This window comes from Prosopis cineraria, unplaced genomic scaffold (assembly GCF_029017545.1).
Source record: "Prosopis cineraria cultivar Desert tree isolate PC_DT_omini unplaced genomic scaffold, ASM2901754v1 PC13, whole genome shotgun sequence".
NCBI classification, from domain to species: Eukaryota; Viridiplantae; Streptophyta; class Magnoliopsida; order Fabales; family Fabaceae; genus Prosopis; species Prosopis cineraria.
This window is the reverse complement of record NW_026555344.1, coordinates 25919608-25947279: the sequence shown is the minus strand read 5'-3', so window position 1 is coordinate 25947279 and position 27672 is coordinate 25919608. Positions and strand designations below refer to the sequence as shown.

Genomic DNA, 27672 nt, shown 5'->3' with positions numbered 1-27672 from the left:
TTAAGTGTCTTTTAATCATAGACTTATTGCCTATTTATAGAAAAATGACGAAGTGCACTCCTTTTGAATTTATGCTTGGCACCATTAGGAGCAAATAACTATCCATGCCATTTTGTGGCCAACAATGTGGCATGTCATTCAAGGTAGAGGGAATGATTGCACCAAAATACACTGATAGTAGGGGAAGTAGATATACTTAACTCTACGAAGTTGGCTTGCTGTTAGTCATTTCTCTTTATGGTTTGGACTGGGCCTCAATCGTTTTCCCTCCCAAACCCAAAGTGCCAATTTCAGTCCAAACAAGCATATTATAAAATGCTAATTAGCAACAACTAAAGTTGACATGTGTGATAGATGCTCTCGTCACTTAAGTAAATAATTAGGGTTTAAATTTCAAACCTTTTGTGTATACTAGTTTAGTTAAGAGATCAACCCATTGTCCTCAATACCTTAGAGAATATATATATGTTCTTTGCTTATGCTGGATCATACTCTTTATACTTAAAAAAATGCTAATCACCATCCACTTGAGGTAGCATAACCCACATTATACTTAAAGAAATACTATTGCCCTTATTATAACAAGTTCGTGGGCATTAGGGATACTGAGTGCTCCTAAAAAAATTGTTAAATATTTTTGACTTTTAATCTAAAAAAAATACAATAGTCAAAATAGTTAATCGGCATTGCTTACCTACGTTGTTGCCATTTTTCGTTATAAATTTCTCAGTTCTTTGACTGTTGACTTTACCTTATAAATTCATTTATTCCCTTGCTTCCCAAGTAGGTTAGCCACGTCGTCTTCATTCGAAGAGAGATCAGAGAAAGAGGGAACACAGAAATTTGGTCTCAACACAGCAAAAATGGTGCAACTGAAGAATAAGCAAGTAATTCTAAAGAAGTATGTGTCTGGATTTCCCAGAGAATCCGATTTGCAAGTGGTTGAAAATTTCATCGAATTGAAGAAGGTTCCAGAAGGTTCGAATCAGATTCTGCCCAAGAATCTCTACTTATCCTGTGATCCCTATCAGCGAGCCATGATGAGCAATTCATTTGTTTCCAGATTTGGTTCTTATACTCCTGGTGCTGTAAGTCTTGGCTCTCGGCACTAGACCTCTTTGATCTATATGACCCATATTTATTACAGAGTCGAGGAGAGAAGCCTTCTCGAGGCAGAGGAAAATCTGGACTTCTAGATTTAATAATTTTATTTTTATTTTTTATTTATATTAATCAATCTGAAAGTTTATATTTATATAGATGTTCCAATTTAATATAAAAAATTTAAATTAACTTTTCAGATATATTCTTGACAGTATAAATATATTTTGAATATAACAGTAAATTTATTAAAAAATTTATATTAATTTTAAACTATCTATATTAAATTTGGACTGTTAGATTGATTAATATATTTATTAAAAAATATAATTTTATATATTTTTTATTTTAAAAATATAAATAAGAAATAAAAAATAAAAATTAAATTTAAATCATCTAGATTAAATCTGAATGATTCAGATTAAACCTCTGCCTCAAAGGAGAGATGAAGGAGGCTTCTCTCAAGTCCTATTTATTACAGTATGTTTGGTTCAATTGCTGTGTCAGTGCTAATCAATATTGCATTATAATTGGGAGTGGTTAGCTTTCTAGGTGGACTTATGATAATTATTATTACTTATTACCACCAAAATAATGGTAATACTCTTTCATAGCTCTCGATGAATTTTTATTGCACTTCATTACTATCCCTCTATTGCAAAATGATATTAACATTGCATTGCATCTCTTCCAACAGAGTGAGGAATTAAACCAAACGATCTCTAATTCTTTTCTTAGCCTAGTATATACTATTACTATTACTTTTCCATATAGATGGAGACTAAAGAATGAGGAACATATGAATTAGGCCTGCCTGTTTCATGGCTTTATAAATTGTAATGAAAAAAGGAATGAGTGAAATGATTTTATTTAAGCTTGATCTCATGTTTCTTTTTTGAAAAAAGTACAAAATTCTAGCAATTAAACAAAAAGATCAAAGTAAATAAAGGCATGTTTGGTTTCTTTTTCTTTCTTTCTTTTTGATTAATCAGTTTCTATTTTTAAAAACAAGAACATTATAAAAATTTATCTGGATAACTATTTTAATTTAATTATTTCCAAAAAAAATTTCATTTTTAAAAAGAAAAAAAGAATCATTTTAAAGTTTTTTTATTTTATTTTTCTTGTTTTTAAAATATATTATTTGATTATTGAAAACTACAATTACCTTACCCAATTACTATCACAAGCAACCAATGTGAACTACTGACAACTATCATCATTGACCAATTTTTTAATTCTAAATTAACATATCAAATAGATTTTTTTTACTTTTTTTGGAAAATAAATTTAAAAATTATATTGCAAATAGTTTTTTATAAAATGAAAACAAAAACCAAACTGACTCTAAAAATCAATTTTTTTGAAGGGCTTCATGATTCTAGTGACACAAAAGCTTTTGGTACCAATGTAATAAATCTTTATAAATATATCAACAAGTAATAGGTTTAGTAGAATATGTTAATCTCTCACAATATAATGAATTAAGATTTAAATTTTCATCAGAAGAAGTGCTTATATTTAGTGTTTGATCATGCATTGAACAAGAAAGCACCTGTGCTCAATAAAAGTATTGTTATGAATATTAGAGATTTAACAAAAATGTATAATTGTGAAATTAATTACTGATATAGTTGTGTTGAATAATTGCAGCCAATACATGGATATGGTGTGGCTAAAGTTGTTGAATCTGGGCATCCTGACTATGAAAAGGATGATCTAGTTTGGGGATATGCTATCTGGGAAGAGTACAGCCTGGTTCCCTCAAGCCATATGCTTTTCAAAATAGAGCACACCAATGTTCCACTTTCTTACTATACTGGAATTCTTGGTAAATATTCCAGTATTTCAATTTATTTTTTTATGATTATTATTTCGATTTATTTTGAGACAATTCATGATGTTCTTGATTTATACATGTGTGGGCCCCAGTAATCTTAAGGAAAGTTTTCATGTGATAAACGGTTTCTATGTCCGATGTTTGTTTTAGAAGATATCATGTACTAAAACTTCAACCTAATAGCTTGTGCAACAATCTATATTATGTTTTATTTTTTTAAAATGGTTTTCCAGAAGAACCTCCCACATTTTTTTTTTAGAAATTTGGATTAAAATAGTTTCATATATCCATTATAGCCTTGAGTTAGTCCCTATATTTTTTATATATGATATTTTGAATATACATGATTGAGGGTTTATTTTTTTAAAAGAAATTATTTTAGTTAAATTTAACACTTGGGTTGTTAAGAGAACAGTGAGCTAAATTATTAAAGGTTTTGTTGGAAAAAAAATATTTTTAGCCTTTTTTTTTATGAATTATTTCAAACAGCTTATCATGATAAGCCTTTTTTTTTTTTGGGTCAAAATATATATCTCTTCATGCAATTAGCTTAAGTTCCTCCAATAACTCATTTTCAACAGCTTCCCCATGAGCACCATAATCATTTTTTTTAATCTTAAACAAACTTGTGCTCTTGATTCTTAAAAATCATAGTGAAATTTTATTTAGGAAAAAATCATTCAAGAATTGTTGAGGTAATTTAACAACAAAGATAAAAGGATTTGAAATATCACTGCAAAATCAAGCAACTGATTTGAAAATAATTTTAGATACAAAAAAGACTATAATACCCCTTCTCTTCTTTAAATTATAAATTATAGTGGAATTGTATTTACTTTACTTATGCTTGTTATCTTAATTAGCCTAATCCCACTAGTTAATTATTTTGCTTCCTCAATAACTATATTCTTTTCACCCCCATTGCAGGTGTGCTAGGAATAACTGCATATGCTGGTTTCTATGAAATAGGATGTCCCAAGAAAGAAGATTGTGCTTTTGTCTCAGACGCATCTGGAGGAATTGGTCAACTTGTTGGCCAATTCGCAAAACTCTTAGGTTGTTATGTTGTGGGAAGTGCAGGAAGTAAAGAGAAGGTATGGTTTTAGTAATAGGCACAATTATACTTCTCAGGAGCTTGTTGAAATCAGCATTCACGTTCCCTAATTTGGGTCTTATGTACTTATAAAAGTGACTTTACATAGTACCGTCTAGTGCTTGGTTCAACCGACAAGAATTGTACCAATTTAATTAAAGATTTTGAGTTCAAGTCTTGAAGGCAAAGTTGTTATATACTTGATAGAAGAGCTTTGATGTCCTTTATGATCTTGCCCGACCTCATCCATGAGTCTAGACCCTGTTAAGTCCTATAATTGGGTAGGCTAGGATACCACATGACCCTGTTAATATGATGCACATTTAGAATCACTTTCTAATGAAGAGTGAAAGCGAGTTCCACATAGAATCATTCAATCACATTCTTTTGTATCAATATCTCTCATAGTCTCAACTAAAAAAGATTCCACTTAACTTGACCCCTTCCATGTATCGTACATGCTTATTTCTCTGAATGTTTAGAAACAACTTTCACAATTGGATAGCCGTGGCTTTCAATTTGAAATCCCTTCACAGTGAAGGCATGTAATAAACTAGATAGCCCTAATGCACGATCACTTGAAGCAGATGCTTCCTTAAAAAAAATAATAATAATAACGAATAAGATGATCAAATTGTTGTAAAAGAGTATGACTAAAATGACCAAAATCCATCTGTCGTTTGTGTGCTCTTGTCTGATGAACTTTCTTCAATTTAAAATTAGGTGGATCTATTGAAGAATAAACTGGGATTTGATGAGGCTTTCAACTACAAGGAAGAGCCTGACTTGGATGCTACATTAAAAAGGTACATACTATCAAACAGTACTATCTCAGACTTAAGGATTTTAATTAATTTGCCACAATTGCAATTTGGATAGAAGAAATGGGAAGAAAATAGGAAGGCAAAAACATTAGAAAGGAAAAAAAAACTTTCAATAATAATAACAATTTACTATTTATTCGAATTTTCCCTCTTAGTATTCTTCTCTTTCTGATTTTCTTTCTATCCAAGTGAAAAATAAAAGCTAATAGATATCGATTTACAAATCAGGTACTTCCCAAAAGGCATTGACATTTACTTCGACAACGTAGGAGGTAAAACACTTGACATGGTGCTTGTGAACATAAGAATCCATGGCCGAATATGCCAATGTGGAATGATCTCACAGTATAATCTTGATCAACCTGAAGGCATAACAAATCTAGCACAACTCATTTATAAGAGAGTTCGCATGCATGGATTTAGTGCAAGTGATTATTATCAGCTCTATCCTAAATATTTAGGGTTCATATTGCCTCTTATCAAAGAAGGGAAGATAGTGTATGTGGAAGTTAAAGTTGAAGGCCTTGAGAATGGCCCTGCAGCTTTGGTTGGTCTCTATGGTGGTCACAATGTTGGCAAACAAGTTGTGGTCATTGCTCATGAGTGATATTAGGGATCATGATCCTCTACATGATATATACATCTCATTATTTTGTACCATTGTATGTCGGGAGGATCACAAGGTCCTTTGTAGGGGATTTCTTTATACTTGGGTCCTTTTCTTAAAAAAATAGTTGTTAATATAGTATATCATAATTGTCATTAATCTTAAAAGGGTTTTAATTCAAAGGAATCAAATTATAAGCAAGTCAAGATATCTAGTTGTCATTCTCTCTTGTTAATGTTATACTAATATGTGTGATATCCACTATAGGAACAATTAATGTTTTCAGGTGAATAAAGTTTTCATTTGTTGTTTCATAAATAAAAAGTCTCGTGCCTTGCATATAGATTTGTTACATTCAAACCCTTTATACTCAGGCCCCCAAAAGTTTTTTTTTTTAATTAAAAAAAAATCAGTATGCAATTTAACTATTGGAAAGTTAAAGCTTATTTGATTCCATTTTCTAGTGTGTGTTTTGCCATGTATTCTTTTTAACGTTTGTAAAACAGTTCTGTAAAATTACTTTCCAGATGAACAGGTCAGAATAATCTGTAATCAAATTAATATGAATAAATCATTGTTTGTAGAATCATACCTAAAAGCAAAATTCAAGAGCTCAAGGAACACATGGATAGCAATGTTGATGAAATCTTAAGAGCTCTCAAGTGCGCACGTGAGCAACATGATGTGGGAAAAACTTTGTCAAGACCTAGAGGAGATCATGGTTCTTTTGTGGCACTAGAAAATAGTCTCCTCATCAAAAAGCCTTCAGCTATGTCAGTTACACAAAAAAAAAAAAAAACGATGCTAACAACATTAGTGGTCCTGAAATTGGGAGCTTAGTTATGGAAGAAGTCAAGGAAATAACCAAGGCTAGCACAAATGTTATTAAGAAATAAGAGAATGATGCCGATTTAGAAGAAATCTCCATGAAATATGAAGGCATAAGTCTTGAATTGAATCAAGGTTCGAAATTGGTGGTCAAAGATGTTGAATCACAAGCATTAGAGATTTATCAAGTTAGGATCTTGATAAGAAGAGTGTTCAACTTTGTCCAATTCCTACTTCAAATCATCCATGTACTACACCATTTGCTGGAAAGGTTGTTATGGTTATCAAAGAACATATTCTTTTCCCATTTGACAACAACCTGTACAACTACCTTGTTCATTGGGAAGGTTTTCAAATCACTAAAATCACATTGCTTAATATTCCCATAATCTCATTTTCTATTACCTTGTGTGTTGGAAAGGATTTCTAGATTAGTTGCCACTAGGAGGAATTCCCTGCATTGTACTCATAGTGGAGTTACATTGACCTTTTTTTTTTTTTTTAACTCTCCAGAGGAGAGTTCCATCAAGCAAGGGAGAATCATGAAATATGAGAATAACGTATTTGAAGAAACCTACCTAGCATATTATTATTATTGTATTTCCTTTAACTTGTAAGAAACCCACCTAGTTTGCAGCTTCTTTTGGTGTTATTTTAATAATTTGTTAGAAGGGAAATCTCAACATTAATTTTATATGGACAAGTGATTAAGATTTTCTTAATAGGTAGGAAAGTTAGTTTAAATAGACTAGCTTGAATTTGTAAGAGAACACTTTTGATGAATGTAATATTTGATTGAGATTTCTGATAGCTCATCTCCCTCTGCGTCTGCCCCTCCCTCCCTTGTTTCCCTACTGTGCTGTTCATTCTTATTTCTCCCTCTCTGTTCTCGCCTCCTCTCTCTCATTCTCTATTCCTGATTTTTCTCTCCACTCTCTCCCTCTATTCAACCCCGTGCAAGTGTGCGAGTGTGTTACATCACCAACCCCCCCCCCCAAAAAAAAAAGGTTTCTCTCCACCGTGTTTTCCCTTCAACGTGCCCCATTTTTCTCAAAAATGGATCTATCCTATCAAATATAACCTAAGTGGCTAAGTCTTGCTCACTCTATTACAATCTGAATTCAAAATTCAACCATACAATTTTTAAGTATTGACTTTTAATTGGTTACTAGATCATTCATACCCTTATTTTTTATTAGCACAGTGTTCAACCAAGAAAACAAGCTAGATTTAATAAGGCTATGTTAAGAAATTTGGAAGGAATATTAACACATTAATTACATTTCTAAATCCACACGCAGAAACCTTAACCATGGTTTGCATTGAAACTTTGAAAGAAAATTAACGAGAGAATATTAGCAGGAAAAAATCCAGAAGTAGCAATTTTTATTTTTATTTTTTACTATATTTGAAATTTTCCCTCCTAAAATTCTCACCTTCCAATTTTCCACCCACTTTCTCCTCCATCCAAACCATGTCTAAATGATGTGTAAGAAAGACAAAAGAGGGAATAATTGAAATGACCAATAGTACATGATGACAGAACAGCAAAAGGCAAGCAACTCATTGAGCAATTGAAAATGCTCGTCACATTACCCGCACTACCATGGTTGAGTACCCATACAACTTTTCAAGTATGGTGACACAAGCATCATAAAGGCCCTGTTGACATTCCATGCTTTGTCGCAGCAGCCAAGGTGATGAAGTTGTGAATTTGTGGAACTAAAATCTTTGAATGCATCTATGACTACATCATAAATTTCATTCCTCCACTGCAGTGAGTCAAACTAAACACACAAATGATCCCATTGATTTGGAATTATCCTGTCTTCAAGCCTCAGGAATGTCCTTGAGATCTGCATAAAGGTTTTATTTCACACCACCTTCAGAGTTTCCAGAGACTTTGGGCCTGTTTGATTATTTGTTTTTAGAACAGTTTTTTTATTCTGAAAAACAAAAAATATGGAAAAAAAAACTGCTTGAAAATATGTTTTTTGTTGTCTGTTCTAAAAACCAAAAAAGAAGAAAGTTGTTCTGAAAAACAAAAGCCTGAACATCTTTTAAATGTTTTGTTACCTTTTGTTCTGCAAAACTAGATAAAAGACATAAAATACCATGCTTTCATTAATGACAATTATGTAATAAAATAAATTGCTCTTTCACTATTTATTTTATCAATTTAAATATGTTTTTCAAAATAATAATTCAACAACAACAACAGCAGCAACAACAAGCCTTCATCCCACTAGGTGGGGTCGGCTACATGGATTGCAAGACAATATTGTGCTCTATCAATTATCAAGCTTTTAGAAATATTATTAATTAAGAGATCACGTTTAACAACTTTCACGAGTGTTCTCTTAGGCCTTCCTCTACCCCTCTTAATTGAACTCAAAGTTATATGTTCCACTTTTCTCACTGGTGTCTCCCTTGGTCTTCTTTATACATGCCCAAACTATCTCAACCAATTTTCTACCATTTTTTCCTCAATAGGTGCTACCCTCACTTTTTTGTGTACGTGCTCATTTCAAATTTTATCTTTACGTGTATGTCCGCATATCCATCGTAACATTCTCATCTCTGCTACTCTAATTTTATACTCTTGCTGTCCCATTAGAGACCAGCATTCACTAATATATAACATTGCTGGTTTGATAGTAGTGCGATGAAACCTTTCTTTAAGTTTATTAGGGACCTTTCGGTCGCAAATAATTCCTTTAACTTTTCTTCAATTAAACCACCCAGCTTGAATCCTATGTGAAATATCTCTACTGATTTCGCCATCATTTGAATAATGGCTCCCAAATATCTAAACTTTTCCACTTGAGATATAATTTGATCTTCTAATTTTACTTCCAAATTATTGTCGAATAGTTTCTTACCAAATTTACAATATAAATATTCCGTCTTACTCCTACTCAGATGAAAACCTTTCGACTCCAATGTCCTCCTCCATAACTCAAGTTTGCAATTAACCTCTTCTATTGTCTCTGTCTGCTATAAGAATTATATCATCCGCGAAGAGCATACATTTGGGAATTTTTCCTTGAATATGTTCTGTCAAAACATTTAGGATCAAGTTGAACAGATAAGGACTTAGAGATGATCCCTGATGTAGTCCAATCTTTATAGAAAAATCCTTTGTTTGACCACTAGGCGTTCTTATACTAGTTTTTATCCCCTCATATATATCTTGTATGGCTTTAATATAAGCAATCCGTACTCCTTTTTTTTCCAACGCTTTCCAAAGCACTTCTCTTGGTATACATCATAAGCTTTTTCTAAATCAATAAAAACCATGTGTAAATCTTTATCTTTACAACGATACTTTTCCATTAATCCCCTTAATAGATAAATCACCTCTGTAGTTGATCAACTTGGCATAAAATCAAACTGATTCTCAGAAATACTTCTCTCCAATCTCAGCCTATGCTCAATTACTTTCTCCCACAATTTCATTGTGTGGCTCATGAGTTTAATCCCTTTATAGTTAGTACAATTCTGAATATCTTCTTTATTTTTATAAATAGGAATTAATGTACTTCTCCTCCACTCATCAGGCATTTTCTTGGACCGTAAGATCACATTAAATAACTTAATTAACCATCTCACCCCTTTTTCACCTAAACATTTCCACACTTCGATAGATATACGATCAAGTCCTTTGGCTCTACCATTTGCCATTTTCTTAAGAGTTTTATTTACCTCCTTATCACGTATTATTCGACAGAACGATAAATTTTGTTCTCCTTCACCAGTTATTAAATTCTCTAAGTTACTAGATGAACCCTCTCCATCATTGAAATGTTTGGAAAAGTAAGTCTCCCATTTATTTTTAATTTCATCATCTATAACTAAAATTCTTCCCTCTTCAAAATAATTGTTTTAAGATAATAATAATTCAAACAGATTTTTTTCATTTTTTGTTTCCAAACTTGTTCTGAAAAACTATTGTACATAATTGTTTTAAGAACATAAAAACAGAAAACAAAACCAAACAAACCCTTCATTTCCATTGGAAATATCCAACAGAATTCTGGATGACTCCTTAACTTCACCTGTTTGTTGGAATTGCCGCACAAGGGAAATTTTGGAATGAACGGACATTTCAGACAGCTACCACCATTGTTCTAGAGCAAGAATCACAACACATTTACCTGCCACGTTGCCAACATCCACCGTGCCATTTGTGTTTTTGTCATGAAGGGCACATTATACTTAAATCAGAGTTTTGGAGTTTCTTCCACCAGGGCTTTAGGAATTACAATCCTTCATATATGCCCAATCAGGCCAAAGACTGCCACAAGACGAATTTCATAATTTTCAACAGTCTTGCCCAAGTCTCAAGTCTGCCAACACATCCCACTGAGTTGACCAGGAACAGTATCACCATGGCTTAGTAAAAGAGGCTTTGAGCATGCTGCCAACGGTCATGCTTGAACAATAGAAAGCCCTGGCCTAGGTTCTGTAATGATCACTCATTTCTTCCATAAACCACACCTCACATCTTCATTAAGCAAGCGATAAAGCTCAGTTAGATACCCAGCGCACTTGGTGTTATTCATGAACAACATGATATGATTTTCAACCAATGCTAGTGCAATGTGCCATACATTGTAAGTTTTCCCAACATATTCGATGAGTTCACTTGGTATTCAGGGCCGAGCAGAGCTTGCACAACATTTGATCTGCTGGCTTGCTCCCTCTAATGATAATCTTTAGACAGATGAGTGACCATCTGACAAGTGTTACTTAACTCTTCCTTATACAATGTAACCCAGACAATTGGAAACACCAATACCCATAAATGATATGCATCATTAGCATCTGTGTGCCACGTGGGCAAACTCTCTCAATGGAATCAAAAAGTCAGCCACCTGGAAAAAGAAGAAAAATGAGATAAGAAATTGAAAAATATTTCCTATCTAATAATTTAGTTTCATGAGTTGACTGACATTGCCACAGAAAACATTGATGAAACCGAAGCACTTCTCTAGAACCATCATATTGAAGTAGATAACCAAAAATACCATACATGATAACTTTCAATATCATGCGATCTTTTTAACAAACAGTCCCCATCGTGCAAGTAACATGTTTATTCATCCTTAAGATAGACCTTTGTATATTACCATGAAAAGCAAACTCAAGATGTTCTGGATAAGCATTAATATGCTCAACAATAGGTTCGAGATCAAACATCAATCCAGCAGTTTGCTCGTGTTGTCAAGTGACATCCCTGATGATTCTGGAAGGAGTGTTCGCCAAACTATAAAATGAAATAGAATTTAGGAAGAGTAGATAGATAGAATCAATAGATAGAAGAGCTGACCCATAAAGCTTTATTCATTAATTAGAGAACCCACCTAGCTGGTTTGTGCATGATGATGAGAAGAGGGCTTAATTACATTTTGCAATTTTTTTAAGAAAACATGATACCAAAAATAGATTTCATTCACCATGAATGACATTATATATCATAAAAGAATGTGAATCCTCATCCCAAGGAAGTGAGAATGAAGACTATCAAACGTCATTTTTTTTTCCCATTCTCTTTCCCTACTGTACTATTCCTGTGCACCAAACGAGCCCAATGGTACGTTCATGCAATTCATCGAAGATATTAAATAAGACAGATCAATCATCATGGCATAGTTGCTCCTTACACAAAGCTCCAACCAGGCTCTTTAGCTGTCCCAGATCCTTTCATCAACCCACGAATTCTAAGGACTTCATCCCACTGTCCTAAATCCGCACAAATGTTTGAGAAGGAAACATAAGCCCCAGCATCACATTGCTCCAATTCCATTACTTTTTGGGCTGCTAACTTCCCAAGCTCATAATCACCATGGACCTTACAAGCTGCGAGGAGTGTTCCCCAAATTAAAGCATCAGGCTTTACAGGCATAGTGTTAATGAAGTTTTCTGCCTCTTTTAGTCTACCTGATCGACCAAGAAGATCAACAATACAGGCAAAATGACGATGACAAGGCTTAATGCCACAGTCTCTGACCATTGAATTAAGATAGAAGAAGGCTTCTTCAACCAGCCCACTATGACTACAAGCCAATAACACTGCCACAAAAGTTACTGCATCAGGTTGAATGCCTTCTCTTCTCATGAGTTCATAGGTAGCTAAGGCTTTGGAACCTTGACCATGTTGAGCATAGCTCACAATAATTGCTGTCCAACCTATCAAATCAGGCTTCTCAATATGGTCAAATGCTTTGCAGCAATCCTCCAAACTTCCACATTTTGAGTACATGGTCACTAGTGAACTACCAACATATACATCTGATTGCAAGCCCAATTTTTCAATGTAGGCATGCAGTTGAGTCCCAGCTGATGATCTATTTGACAGTGCAATGGCCCTCAGGACAGATGAAATTATGAAGGTGTCAATGGGTAAATCAGTCAAGATCATATCACGGAACAACAGAAGTGCCTCATCAATTAAGCCATTTTGGGCATATCCTGAGACTAAGGAAGAGCACGCAACCTTATCCTTTTGAGGTAGCATATTGAACACCCTCTTTGCAAGCTCCAACCTTCCACATTTTGAGTACGTGGACACAAGTGCACCACCAATAACTGTGTCTGTTCCCATTCCCAAACGAAAAGCATAACCATGTATTTCTTTACCTGTCTGTAGAAAACTAAGAGCAGAACATGCAGTTAGAACTGCAGTTAAGGTCAAGTAATCAGGTAAAATTTCTTGAGATAGCATCTCTTTAAATAGGTGAAAAGCATGACCTGCAAAGCCATGTTCAACAAAACCAGCAATCATTGAGGCCCATGAGACATTGTCTTTGTCAGGAGCTTCTTCAAAAACTCTATGAGATTCCTCTAAAGAGCCACATTTAGAGTACATGGTGAAAAGTGAACAGCCTACCGTAGCATTAGTAACTAGTCCAGACTTCAAAGTGTAACTATGCATCTGTCTCACTATATATAAGCAGTTTATGATACTTAACACTATAGACATACAATACTCATCTGGTCTAACACCTTCTTGCAACATAAACACAAAAAATTCAACCGCCTTTCTAGAATTTTGATTGTAAGCATAAGAAGACATCATTGCTGCCCATATGCGCACATCTTTCACATATTTTATCTCACTGAAGGCTAAATCAGAAAGTCTGACTTCTCCTATTTTTGCATACATATTGATCAAGGTAGCTTGGACAGTTGCCTCTGAAATTAAAGGTAATTTTAATATTAAGGAATGAATTTGGCTTGCCTCTTCAATCATCCCTGGCTTGGAACAAGCAGCAAGTACACTAGTAACAGTATAGGTATTTATCTCCTCCCCTGATTCTCTCATATGCTTAAAAAACTTAAGTGCAGAAATAGAATCATTCTCTTGCACAAATCCAGAAATTATAGCAGTCCAGGAGACCACATTATGGACTGGCATCTGCAAGAATTTCCTACCAGCTTCATCCATACGTCCACATTTGGCATATAAATCAACAATAGCAGTATCCACAAAAATATCTGCAGCAACACATTTTATTACTCGTCCATGAATTATTTCCCCAATCTGCAGTTCTTTGAGTGAACAGCATGCTGTCAAAACACTTGGAAATGTATAGCCATTTGGCTTTAGAGATTGATGACACATTTGACAAAAAAGATTTAAGGCGGCCCAGTACTCTCCATTTCTAACTGCCCCAGAAATCATAGCATTCCAACAAACCATGTTATCACATGAAACATCAAAAAAGACCCTTTGAGCCTCTTCAAAGCTGCAATTCTTGGAAAACATATCTATCATCCCAGTGCGGACATAACCATTAAAAACAAACCCTTTTTTCATTGCAAGTGAATAAACTTGCTTACCTAATGCTGAAGCTTGCAAGGCAGCACAGGCTGAGAGAACACTCCCATAAGTAAACTCATTTAGCTCCTCACCAATTGAATGCATCTGACAAAACATCTCCCATGATTTCTCATACATGGAATTGCCATTGTAACCAGATATCATGATATTCCAAGACTGAATATTTGGAAGAGTAATTGAATCAAACAGCTTGCAGGCAACAACCATCGCAGAAGATTTACAGTACAAGTTGAGCAAAGAGTTTGTGAAAAATACATTGGATTGCAATGCATCAATTTTGACCAGGTAGGCGTGTAAGATTTTTGTGCTTCTAATGCTGGGCTGTCTTGACATTCTGTGATCACTGAAGAGCTTAAAAGGGCCCAAAGGTTTGGAGTTCTCTTCATGTTCATGAGAAATAGGGTATGACATTCCGATCAAAGCAAGCGAGGATGTGAATCTGCAAGCAAGGTGTGAAATCCTAGCTGGGAAGCATTGATCTATAAGAGAAATCATAAGTGTTGTACAATGAGGACTCGGCACAGCAAGTTCCAGTTGCACTAACTTGTAACGATGTGTGATGTGAAGTTAAAATGAAAAATGACAATTCAAGACATGAGAAATTCTCCTAGATCCTTTCTTGCTAGTCACCTCCCTCTCAATTTATTTGTTTAAAGTTCAACTGCACTCCCAATCCTAATGTAAATTTTATTCTTCCTGCATCAAAGGAGGAAGAAGATTTCATCAACAATGCTAGACAGTCCAATGCTAGATACAGCTATGGAAGTTCAACCAAATGTCTCTAATACGAAACGAATAATTACAACAATCTGATAAATGAGATCAAAGCCATCAAGGCGCCCATATCATACAAAAACTTCTTTGGCAGTTTGGCTATAATGGGCATCATGGCTTTAATGAGATGAAAGACACAAGCTATGTTCATGATGGAAGAGATTGAAGCATAATGGACTCTATCAACGCAAAATTTTGGTCAGCTTTGATCAAAGTCCATAGGGTTTATTTTTTTAGGATGGGTCCTCATAATTTTAAACCGTGAATCTTCAAGTAACCGTGTTAAACAACTGCTGACGTGGCTTAATGATGTTAATAATGATTATGTGGTGTGAATTATATGGCAGATAATTACATGAGCTGGCAGAAGAGGCAAGGCAGGAAAACACAGCTTAGAAAATGCTCCAAAACACGACCATACACGAGGGCTTTGAAAACGCGTCTGAAAGGGTTTTGTAAAGCTTTCTTCTACGAATTTTCTCGACCATTCTGGAACTTCCTCTGCCATTTTTTCTCTACCATTGATCACTGATATAATTTAGAATCAGTTCGGAAACTGAACACTTTTTCTCTACCATTAACTTGCTTTGCTATATACAACCATGCTATTAATTTATAATCAGTTTCGATTTCGAATATGCAACAGGCTTTCTCTAGCAGCAACTTGAATATATATGCCTTCAATTGGAAATAGGCTTCGATTATGCTTTCTCATAGTTTTATTATTGGTATTCTATGTCTCTTTCACATTCTTGATCAACCTTTCCACATTTTAATAATGTGGATGTGTGTAAGAGGGAAACCAAAAATGAAGCGAAGATGTGATGTTCATGCAAACCTTCGAACCCCTGCTCCTTTGCCGCCGAGCCCTTCGTCCCTCTTCTCATCGCCAATTCAGATCCCAAGTTCTTCTTCTCCTTCGCCCGATCTTTACTTCTTCAATGTTTGAAGCCGACGACGCGGCGACGCCAAGCCCCTGGAGCTTCATCCGAAGTTCTGCGCCTCTCGTGCTGCTTGGCTTTGCCAACTTTTTTTAAAAAAAAAAAAATTAAAAAGGCAAGCAAGAGTTTGAAAAACTAAAAAATAACAACTAACCTAAAGTTCAATAAAAGAGAATAAGAAGCATACTAACTAACATGTTACTTATCTTCTAAGTATTGCTTCAAACATCTTGAAAAAACCATAGGTATCAATATAATCTTTAAATTAGTAGCCCTTTTTGATTTTGCTAGAAAATTAGTGCATTCAATATTGTTCTAGTTGACATAGAGAATTTTCACCTCCCCATCAACTTTTTTTTTTTAAATGAGACAAATTTACTATATAAATGAGTTGTAACTTTTGTTAGCTTTAATTGATAATTTGACTATTTCACACAAAAAATAAAAGGGAGGATTACATCGAGGGTCTTTCAAAAAGAATTTATAATGTGAAGAACCAGTACATTCTGAATTAACATTCAAAGATCAAAATCCTTAAATATAATTAAACTATAGAAATAAATTACCTAAATATCCTTGTTCCCTTTTTTTTTAAAAAAAAAAAAGCCCCACTACTTGTCAATGCTACTTGACCATTGTTGCTTACGAGCCACTGTCGTAGCTCACCAAAGCTTTGGCACTGGCAACATGGTCAATGATAGTCAATTTTAAAAATTGGGAGCCAAGGGGTTTAAATCCCAAACTCTTTGGTTCCTTAAAATATTGAAGATCATTGAGACAAACAATTCTTGAAGATATTTAGTGCAAAATAATATATATTATAATGTAATTTTTGTTTCCAAGCATTTTAATGACTGTTGTTTATTTTGATTTCTCAAAGTATTTTTATTAATATTTAAACAATCACTTGTTAATATTTAAACTTGACTTGTCAATATTAAAAAAAGATGTCAATTTTAAAAAACCAACTTATTCCCTAGATATTAATAAATTATCAATATTATACTAAATAAAATAATATATATGTTACAAATTTAATTTCCAAACATTTCCATGGCAATTTTCGAACAATCACATTTTAATGTTTAGACTTAACTTGTTGATATTAAAAAAAGTTATTAATTTTCAAAGACCAACTTATTCTGTGAATACTGATAAGTTATTAATATTATGCTAAATAAAATATTATATATGTTAATAATTTAGTTTCAAGCATTGCCACGGCTGTTGTTAATCCTAGATTTATTATTGTTAATATCTCACCGATCATTTGTTACCATTTGGACTTGACTTGTCAATATTAAAAAAGTTATTAATTTCTAAGACCAACTTATTCTTTGGATATTGATAAGTTATTAATATTATGCTAAATAAAATAATATACATTGTTATAAACTTGGTTTCCAAGTAAACATATGAACTATCACTTATGACTATTTAGATTTGACTTGTCAATATTCAAACACTTATCAAAACAAACATCCAAAATTTTAACAAGTTCAAATATTAACAATTAATAACAGTTCATCTAGCATTATTAGCATCCATGAAAATATTTGAAAACTAAATTTATAACACAAATACACATGTTTAGTATAATATTGATATTGATAACTTGTCAATAATAAAGAAATAATTTAATCTTCAAACATTGACAACCTATTTTTTGAATATTGACAAGTCAAGTCCAACTATTAACAACAATACATCCGGAATTAACAATGACCGTGAAAATTCTTAAAAACTAAATTTATAACATATATATTATTTTATTTAGCATTATATTAATAACTTATCAATATTCAAGAAACAAGTTGGAATTTAAAAATTGACAACTTTTTTTTTAATATTGACATGTCAAATTTGAATATTAACAAGTGACTATTCTAATATTAGCAACAACATGTGTAGAATAAACAACGGCAATAGAAATGTTTGAAAACAATATAATGTAAATATTATTTTGCACTATACATTTTAAAAAATTGCTTGGCTCAATGGTCTTCAATATTTTGGAGAATCAAAGGGTCTTATGTTCAAACCTCCTTGGCCTCCAATTTATAAAGTTGACTGCCGTTGACCATGTTGCCAGTGTTAGAACTTCGATGGTCAAGTTGGAGCCAAAGCTTGGTGATGACTAGTGTTTTTTTTTTTTTAAAGGAACATGGACATTTAGGTAATTGACTTCTATAATTAATTACATTTAAGGGTTTTAGGCCTTTTGGGTTATAAATTCTCTTCCAAGGGCCCTCAATGCAATTCTCCAAAAAAAAAAATGCTCATTCAAAATGATGGAACCAACTAGGCAAGGAAGAAATATCATTGGCCACATCTTCTGATTGTGATGAATATGATCTTTGGTAATAAGCTTCTTGTGAATACAATTAAGCCTTAAAGACGTTGATGAGAGATTGTGGTTTCATGATAATCAAATATCCACTATAAATCTAGTTAAATAAGAAAAAAAGATATATCATAAGCACCAAGTAGACATTTTCTTGTTCATTTTGGAATGCCGTCACTTGCCTTTGTTGCCATTTTTGTCTTCCACCACGTGGTGTACGAACACATAAGTCCTCTGTTCCTCTTCCTCTCTCTCTTCCTAACTTCATCTTCTTCTTTCAATCTTGTAGCTAGGTTCGTGGTTCATTTCCCTTCAACCATGGTTCCTTGCGTTTGTGGGTTAAATTGGCAAATGAAAAAAAGGTTAGTTTTTTTTTTTAAGAAATTGTATAAAATTTGAGTAGTTTATTTGAATATAGATTGAATGGGTTATAATTATTTAAAGTAGGGATGATTTTTTATACAATGTGCTTAAATTTTAGTTGAACAAAAATGCTCTGTCTACTACCAATTCTAAAATTTGAATTGTGAAATTGTTAAATGTGATTGATTGAGTGATTTTTAATATGAATTTATTGTTATTTTAATGTTGAATTTGTTAAAAGAGGGCAATAAGCCTGGAAAATGCTTAGTTTTATGCCGTTATGCTATTGAATTTTTTTTAAAATTTTAGTCTTGTAAATATGACCATTGTTAAAATTGTTTTATGGTCTGGAGGGAGTTTAATTATACTTTTATTTTGTTTCTTGAATTAATTTAAAATTTTGTAGATTAAAATAGTGTAGAGAAAAGAGCATAATGCTTAGGAAATACTCATTAATCATTATATTGCTAATTTATTTTAATTTTAATTTTGCCCTTGAAAAGAACAACTATAAGCGTAGTTGAAGTTGTTAAAGTAATTAAACTCGTGATTCACTGAATGCTTTTCTATCTTTACCATCTTTCTTAAATAAGGGCATTATAGATAAAGAGTGAATGTTTGCCAATTGTCTATCTAAAGGATATTGGGATGGGGTGGTAGAATTTGTTAAGTTTGTAGTAAATAAAGCAAAAAACTGTGAGCGAATTATTTATCGTGTTTAAGTTGTGGCAATGTGAAGTTAGTTTCTCCTGAGACATGTAAATTTTACTTGTTTAAGTGTGAAATTGAATTGAGTTATAAGTGTTGGGTAAAGCATGGGGAGGCATCTGAAGATGTGAATAATAATAGCCAAGGGTATAGAAAGTTATTCATCATCACCGTCTTTTGACACAAATGCATATGAGGCTGACTATCTTGAAGAACTAGTTAATGTAATGGAAGAGGAACTCGAGAAGTTTTCAAAGAAGTTAGAAAGGTTGAAAACTGATGTGGAGACACCTTTGTATAAGGGTTGTACTGAGTTCACTTTATTGTCCGCTGTGTTAGGATTGTATAACTTGAAACCAACAAGTGGGTGGAGTGATATAAGTTTTTCAAGCTTTCTTTCTCTAATCAAACTCATGCTATCAAAGAATAACAAGCTTTCAGGTCAGCTATGTGATGCAAAGAAGGTGTTATGCATAGTTGGCTTGGGCTATAAAAAGATGGATGCTTACCCTAACAATTGCATTTTATTTAGGAATGAATATAAAGAGCTAACCTACTATCATAATTGTGAGACATCACGTTATAAGCAAAACAAGAAGAGTCTAGAGAAGGTAATTGGTAGTTTTCTATTATTCCAAGATTTAGGCGTTTGTATAGCATGCGTCAAGAGGCAACGATGGCATACAGATAGAAGGATTAAAGATGACATGATTCAGCATCCAGTTGATTCTCCTAAATGGGTAAGGTTTGATCAGAAGTGCCTTGAGTTCAAAAAAGAAGATAGAAACCTATGCCTCGCATTATCTACTGATGGGATGAACCCGTGTAGGATGCAGAGCAGTACCTATAATATATGGCCTGTAATGATGGTCATTTATAACCTTCCTCCTTGGCTGTACATGAAGCAGAAGTATATGATGTTATCCTTGCTAATATTAGGGCCCAAGTAACCTAGGAATGATATAGATGTTTACTTAGAACCATTGATTGAAGACTTGAAGCTATTGTTGGAGATGAGTGTAGAGGTATATGATATATACAGAGAAGAGATATTCAATTTGAGAGCCATGGTTTTTGGTACAATTAATGACTTTTCAACATATGGTAATTTATCAGGGTATAGTATTAAAGGACAACTTGAATGTCCTATTTGTGAAGAAGGAACATGTTCAATGAGATTGTAGCATGGTATGAAGAACATGTACCTTGGGTATCGTGGATAGTTGGGTGACAAACATTGATATCATCAGTAGAAAAAGTCTTTTGATGGAAAAATAGAAGAAGAGAGGCTCTTAAACAGTTGACTAGTGAAGAATTATTTCAAAAGGTAAAAGACCTTGATATTAAATTTGGCAAACCATTTGCGAAGCATGTTAGAATAAGGGGGTGGAAGAAAAGATTAATTTTCTTTGAGTTGCCATATTGAAAGACCTTGAATGTGCAATACTTCCTTAACTTGATGCATATTGAGAAAAATGTATACGATAGTCTTTTTAGGATGTTGCATCATATTTTAGGAAAGACCAAGAATGGTCTCAATGCAAGGTTAGACATGGTTGAAATGGGGATAAGAGAAGAATTGGCATTGTAGGAAAAGGAAACTCGCACATTTCTTTAAACAATAGCTCACACATTGTCTAGAAAAGAAAAAAAAATTTTATATGAGTTTCTTGCTATAGTCAAGGTTCCAAATGGCTACTCTTCAAATATTAGAAACCTTCTTTCAATAAAGGATCTAAAGTTAAAACATTTAAAGACTCATGGTTGCCATATTTTAATGGAGAATTTTATTCTGGTGGCTATACGTTGTATTTTACCTGATAATGTGTGATGTACAATCGTACAATTATGTTACTTGTTTAAGTGCCTCTGTAGTAAAGTTATTAATCCTGACAAGTTACCGAAGTTGCAAAGCTGAATTGTGCAAACATTATGAGTTAGAGATGTTTTTCCCTCCCGTATTTTTTAATATTATGGTCTACTTAATCGTTCACTTGGTTAGGGAGGTATAATTATGTAGCCGTGCTTATTTGAGGTGGATGTACCCCTTTAAGTATAATACAAAAATATTGAAAAGGTATGTGAAAAGTCAAAGTCGACTAAAAGGTTGCATTGTTGAACAAAATATTAATGAAGAGACTATTTACTTTTACAATTAATACTTAAAGAATTAAAGAGATATTGATGATGAAGCTATATAATGGGTAGTGGGAAGAAAAATTGTCATTATCTCAAGTGAGCAATGGAAAAAAGTACACATTTTTGTGCTATACAACTCTCCAGAGATTGATGAATATGTAAAGATTCATAAGGTAGAGCTGAAAAGGCAACACCATCATCGATTAGAGAGTTGGACCATCAAACTACACAATAAATAGTTCAATTGCTAGTTGAAAGAGCATATCGAAGGGAAGTACAATGCCAATTTCGATTTAGTTTTTTATAGATTAAGATGGCTAACACAAGGTTTGAGCAAACATGTCTTCTCTTATATGAGCTATACTAGCAATGGGTACAAGTTCTACATGAAGGAGCATAATGATTGAAGCACGATGAAAAATAGTGGTGTGTCCACTATAGGTGATAGCATATACATTTCAAATGCGGAAGATAAAAAACTCATTTATGTAAAAATGTGTTATTTTAAGGTAATTGAGCACATTTAGGATTTCAATTACATCTCCTTTCGAGTTTCAATCTTCAATTGCAAGTGAGTTGAATATAAGAATGGGGTAGATGTCGATGACTCTAGGTTGATTAGGATGAACTTGAATAAGGAAGGATTCATAGAAGATTCTTTCATTTTTCCTAAGCCAAACAAGTTTTTTATGTTCATGATCTAGCTGATAAGGAATGGTTTATTATTTTGTGGAGTAACAAGGAATTTGAAGAAATGGAAGATGCAAAAAATGAGCAAAGTCAAAGAAATGATGAGGTTGAAGTTGATCCATTTCATGGGATATCATTTGAAAATGATGATGGTGTAGACAGTATTGAAGATAATGCTTTCTATGTTCAACGTGATCATAATGAGAGAATTTGAATTTCTAGGGAAGAAATCAATTCAACAAAAGAAGAAGGTTGTTAAAGTGGAGAAGAAATTAGTTAAAAAAGTAATTAAAATAAGAGAAGAAAAAGAACAACATAAACAGGTAGTTATATTATTGTTGACTTATTAAAAAAAGTGCATATGTTGTTATTATTTTTTAATTTGTTTTTTGACTTATTCTTTTTTTTTATTTAATCTTGATCATTATTGCTTTCACAGGTAAATGGCTATTAAGCATGATCATCTTGACACTGATAGGCAGGAAGAATAATTGAAGAGGGGGTTGGTTGTGATGGAAGAAGTTACTAAAGCAAGAAATTAGGAAGAAAGTTTACTGTTAAGTAGAACAATAAGAATCAAATAGTTGACAGTCATAACTTCATTAGTTATATCGGTGTGGCAGTGAAGTCCTCAATGCCTATTACTTTGAAATCTTGGAAGAATGCAACTCTCACAATGAGAGATGCAGTGTGGAGAACTTTAACAGTAAAATACTATCACTTTACTTATTTTTTAAAACTTGCTTTGCATTCCTTTGTCTAAATTGACATGTTTATCTTGCAGTTAGGATTTGAGATTGAGTAGAGGCACAAGAAGTTTGTTCTACAGAAAGCTGGGATAGCTGTAAGATCTTTTAGAAGTTTTATTACCCATAAGTTCTTGGCCAACCCTGATATGGAAGGTATTGAAGATACAGTTCCTTCCCTCATTTTAACATTTGTAAGTGAGGATGAACGGAAAGCTTTTGTCAACTCACACCGCAGTTCAGAGTTCAAGGTAATATTAATGTTATTTTATTTATGTATTATTGCTTTTGTTGTCATATCCTTTTTATATTAATTGACTTGTCATATTTTGTGTTTTTTCAAAGGCATTAAGTGCCAAAATAAAGAGTTGGCGAAGAAGAATGAATATACCTATAAGGCTAGATGTAAGGGATATGTGAGTGTTGAAAAGGGCTTGATTGAGAAAGAACAAATGTTAGAGGGTTTTATATCTCGTGGCAAGATTTGGGCTGAGGCTCGAAAAAATAAAGAAGGCAATATTGACAAACCAAAAATAAAAGCGGTTTTTGAAAATAGTAAGTATTAATGATATATTGATATAATGTTATTAATTTTTATTTATTCACTTTACTTTTTTTTCTTCAGTGGAGACTTTGACTCAGGAGGCATTATTGGGCACTCAAACTATATTAGTGAAGATATATTGGAGAAGGCATTAGGAAATACTGACTATCCTGGTTGTGTTTGGGGCATCGGCTTTGGAGTTACAAGAAAAGATTACTTTAGAGATGGGTTCAAGCACAGTAAAAAGGCTGTTTCTTCTGCCAAGGTTTAAGAGTTAAGGCAAGAGCAAGCGTAATAGAAGCAACAAATACTAGTAAAATCACAACAGATATAAGAACAATCTAGACTCATAGATATGTTGAACCGACATAGGTTGGGGCTTCCACTGGGCGACAGTAGCCCTAGTGTGAATGAAAGTTGCATAGTCCTATCTCTGCTCCTACTTGAGGTATTATTATTCATTTTACTATAGTCTTACACATAATACTACTTTTATTGTTCATATTACATTATTTCTTTAAATTTATCTAGGGTGAGGTCGACATTAGTTGTTTGGCAGAAGATGGACATATGGTTGTGCTGGGGCACATGTACAATGTAGCTGGACAAGTAATGCTTCATAATGAACACATCCTAAAGGGATAGTGAAAGTCTCTTTGAAGACAGCTGATGATCCTAATTATGATCTACTCTACCCCACTTTGAGTGCAAGGACAGTAGTAGATGCATTGCTTAGCTTTGTTGCATGGTCAGTTCATCTCCTTCATATTTCAACACCATCTCTAAAGTTATATTTGTTAAACTTATAATTGAAAATTAACTTCTTTTGCATTTTTTTGTAGTTAATATCTAATTATCTTATATGTTGGAAAAATTAGCTTGTTGATAAGCTAGTAGGAAAGAAAGCACCAGAAGTTATGAAAGCATTCACTACTAAGCGGAAGAGGGGAAATGATAAGAAGAGCTCTAACAAATCCAAGGAGTCCATCACATTTCTCTAAAAGACACTAGTTCTCCCTCAAGCCTATCTGCCTAAAGTCCTTCAGCCTCAAGCCTCTAAACATCAAGTTGCACCCAACAAAAATTGACAATTGCTTAAGACCTATGCCGAGATGCAAGAAGGAGTACTGCTCCCTTTTCCTGCGAATATGTATGCTGATTCACAGTCTTTTGATTATCACGCTCCAAAATTTGAGGGTGACCGACACGGGGTGTGAACTGTACCACAGATTTCTATAAGCCTCAAAATGTAAATTAGGTCCATTTCTAAAATATAATCAGATCTATAGTGATTGTAATCATTATAACAAAGCTTTGACATTTTGTATAAATTTCAACAAAAACCCTTATAAGTAGGATCTCTCAAAAATTCTATAATACAAATTTCCACAAAAATCTTATATCAATTAGGATCTCAGCTCCTCCTAACCAGCAAACAAGCAACACATATATGTGTATATATATATATATATATATTAAATAGAAACCCTAGCTGTAGATGTGGAGCACCTAGCCCTACTTTTCAGAATGAAATACACATAAATTGTCATTACATCAAAAGGAGGGACTTCCATCAACTCTCCACTCAGCATGCTTAAAAGTTCTCAAAATCAATATAAGGATCAACATCAATTAAGGTATCTGAGACAAAAAAAATATTTTCCCGTGAATAACGTCCTAATAATAAATAATAGAATATAAATAAAGTGAAAAGTTTAAAATAGTTATGTAAGTTAAATAGACAAAATTTTCGTAAAAATTTTGTAAACTTCATAATAAAATGGCTCTATAAATTTCAATTAAAATCTCAAATCATTGAATTATCATAGGAAATGATAAAATCACTTGATTTCAAGAAAACACATAAATGAAATAAATATTTATAAACAAATTACTAAATAAAAACCAATAGAATATGAAATCATCAAACGATTGGATTCATAATTATAGGAACTTATCAGAACAATTAACAAACGTGGATACACAATCCACGAGGGTAACTAACCAAACGCGGCTTATGCCACAAAAATAAACGTGGATACTCAGTCCACGAGGGTAAGTAACCAAACGCAGCCGAAACTATGAAACAAACGTGGACACACAGTCCACGAGGGTAATGCCAATCAAACGCGGCTTGAAGCCACGAAACAAACGTGAGTACGATGCTCACGAATAACCATCCCTCTGTTCCACGTGCATTGGCCATCGCACGGGGCTAGCACCTCTTATAAATACCCTGCTAGCTAGGTGTACCATGGCGCACCAAGGCTAACGGAACTGCCGTTAGCAACCAGTGTTCTATATAAAGTCCCTTTCAAATTCAATTTCAAACATGCGAGGAATTGATCATTATTCAATCAATTTTCCTTTTCAATATCGAACTCGCATGAATCATTTTTCCGTAGCAATTCAATAATTTCCAAAATAAAATCCCACAATTAGAATTCAAACTTGTATTTACTGATTAACCAAAATGATCAATTTCGATAAAATAATTTCATGAAATAAAGCAATTTAATTAACAAAATATCTTATAATCACATTGTTGTTGTAAAAAGAATTTGCATAAAAATGTAATATTTGAATAAAAGAGATTTTAATGAAATATCAGTTAGGACGCTATCCACTTACCTCAAGTGTTTCCAATTGCTATAGTTCATTTCTTAAGATTTCAATGAACTCTTCCTTCCTCTAAGCACCCTATTCAATATAAAGAAGGATTTAATAAATTTATTCTAATTGAATAAATTATCTTTCAAAATTGGCAACACTATAAACAGTTGGGTTCCATATCGTTATAATTCACTCAACCAAATCTCCATTCCTTAAATTCTTTCAATACCTTACATATCCATTTCTCTATTCGACATTTATTTGCTATTAAAGACCAACATCCACCTCTTACACATCTTATCAAACATTACCTGCATTCATCTTATTCTTTAAATCTCTCTCTCTCTCTTTTGTTCTATTTTTTATTATTATTATTAATATTCAAATTTATCATGCTTCACAAATTGAATACCTTTTCAAGGATCAATTTAAACTCAAACAACACATTATAAACTCATCTTCTCTTCTTACATCCACCCAACAATTTACAGTGAAGTTACTTTCTTAAATCGATTTTCTAATCCTCAATTCAGTACTTGCTGGAATTCCCTTGACTTTCTCTCACTCTCTCTCTCTCTCCCGTATAAGCAATTAGGGAGGAAAATTAAAACCCATTTCCAGCCAAAACTAACAGCAAACGCACACAACAAAAGGAGGAAGAGAGATGGATTTTTTTTTGTTTTTGACTCACCACAAAGTCAGCAGAGGAACGAGGAAAAGGATTCGAAGCTCCTTAGCTCTAGATCCATCACGATGGAACAGGAAAGAGAATAAGGTTCGGCCATACCAATACGGGCGGATCGAACAGGGGAGAAGGTCAGCAAGCTGAACGGTGCTCTTCACAACACTGAAAACAATCAGAACTAAAAGAAGAAGAGGACCATACGTGTTTCTTTCAGCCATGTCAATAGAGATAAAAGAGGAGAAGAAATCAGAGGCAAAACAAAGCAAGAGAGAAGAACCTTCACAACTCCAGCCTGTAGCAGCAACAATCAAACCATTGAAAATCTCTCATCCACTAGCAAGCAGTCAAGCGGCAGCGATGCGTTTCATGGGGTGAAGAAATTTATGGTGCACCGTCACAGCAACACATAAATGAAGGAGGGAGAGGATGCTAGAACAGTGATCCCATGGCAGCGCACAAACAGCAGAAGAGAAAAAAAATTTGACGCACCTTCAGTGGGTGAAGACGGGAAAGACGGAGGAAGAGGAAGGAAATCTCAGGACCTCTGGAGAATTCAAAAAAATGCAGAGGGAAGAGAAGAAAAGAAATGGCGGTGGTGAGTTTCTGGCCCCTTCTTTCGTTTCTTGTCCTTTATTATCTATTTATTATTTTTTTTTGTTTTCAGATGGCAAAAATGATAATTTGTAACTAAAGTAAATAAAATTTTTCACTTTGATCCTTAAAAGTTTAAACTACATAAATAGCTACATAATCACCACTAAACTAGCTCTTTTTCTAGCTATATATGTTCCCAAAACAAATAAAAATACTGTTAAAATATATTATTACATATTTTAATATTTCTTCTAAATTTATAGGTTATTACATTGACCAAGTTAATAATGAGGTGTTTTATGATTTATTCAACCATGTAGAAGTTACCACTACCCTATGTAACTTATATATAAGGTATGTTTTTGAAACTTTTCATTAAATGTTTAGCTACA

General features: G+C 33.4%; 2 protein-coding genes across 5 annotated transcripts; one reads left to right on the top strand and one right to left on the bottom strand.

Moving 5' to 3' along the window:
- Positions 1–802: 802 nt before the first annotated feature.
- LOC129291408 (2-alkenal reductase (NADP(+)-dependent)-like) lies at positions 803–5737 on the top strand. Its single transcript, XM_054928732.1, has 5 exons — positions 803–1088; positions 2755–2932; positions 3869–4035; positions 4758–4840; positions 5087–5737. The coding sequence occupies exons 1-5, from the start codon at positions 864–866 to the stop codon at positions 5463–5465; spliced, it is 1032 nt and encodes a 343-aa protein (XP_054784707.1). The 5' UTR covers positions 803–863; the 3' UTR covers positions 5466–5737.
- Positions 5738–10190: 4453 nt separating this feature from the next.
- LOC129290418 (pentatricopeptide repeat-containing protein At1g74600, chloroplastic-like) lies at positions 10191–15928 on the bottom strand. 4 transcript variants are annotated; one of them, XM_054927175.1, is made up of 4 exons: positions 15752–15928; positions 11960–14618; positions 11426–11562; positions 10191–11170 (listed from the first exon to the last, which is right to left on the bottom strand). In XM_054927175.1, exons 1-3 carry the CDS (start codon positions 15798–15800, stop codon positions 11520–11522), a joined length of 2751 nt encoding a protein of 916 aa, XP_054783150.1. In that variant the 5' UTR covers positions 15801–15928; the 3' UTR covers positions 10191–11170; positions 11426–11519. The 4 variants fall into 4 exon arrangements, with proteins under 4 accessions (XP_054783150.1, XP_054783151.1, XP_054783153.1 ...); XM_054927176.1 differs by having other exon boundaries at positions 11960–14835; positions 15752–15888; XM_054927178.1 differs by having other exon boundaries at positions 11960–14578; positions 15752–15823.
- Positions 15929–27672: the final 11744 nt, after the last annotated feature.

Excerpts from the sequence above, each read along its gene's own strand:
- LOC129291408 (XM_054928732.1), top strand. The coding sequence starts at position 864 with ATGGTGCAACTGAAGAATAAGCAAGTAATTCTAAAGAAGTATGTGTCT. Across the intron at positions 2,933-3,868 it reads TTACTATACTGGAATTCTTG|GTGTGCTAGGAATAACTGCA; the intron begins GTAAATATTCCA and ends CCCCCATTGCAG. Across the intron at positions 4,036-4,757 it reads GTGCAGGAAGTAAAGAGAAG|GTGGATCTATTGAAGAATAA; the intron begins GTATGGTTTTAG and ends ATTTAAAATTAG.
- LOC129290418 (XM_054927175.1), bottom strand. The coding sequence starts at position 15,800 with ATGAGAAGAGGGACGAAGGGCTCGGCGGCAAAGGAGCAGGGGTTCGAA. Across the intron at positions 14,619-15,751 it reads AAAGGAGCAGGGGTTCGAAG|ATCAATGCTTCCCAGCTAGG; the intron begins GTTTGCATGAAC and ends TTTCTCTTATAG. Across the intron at positions 11,563-11,959 it reads GAGCCTGGTTGGAGCTTTGT|TTTGGCGAACACTCCTTCCA; the intron begins GTAAGGAGCAAC and ends TTCATTTTATAG.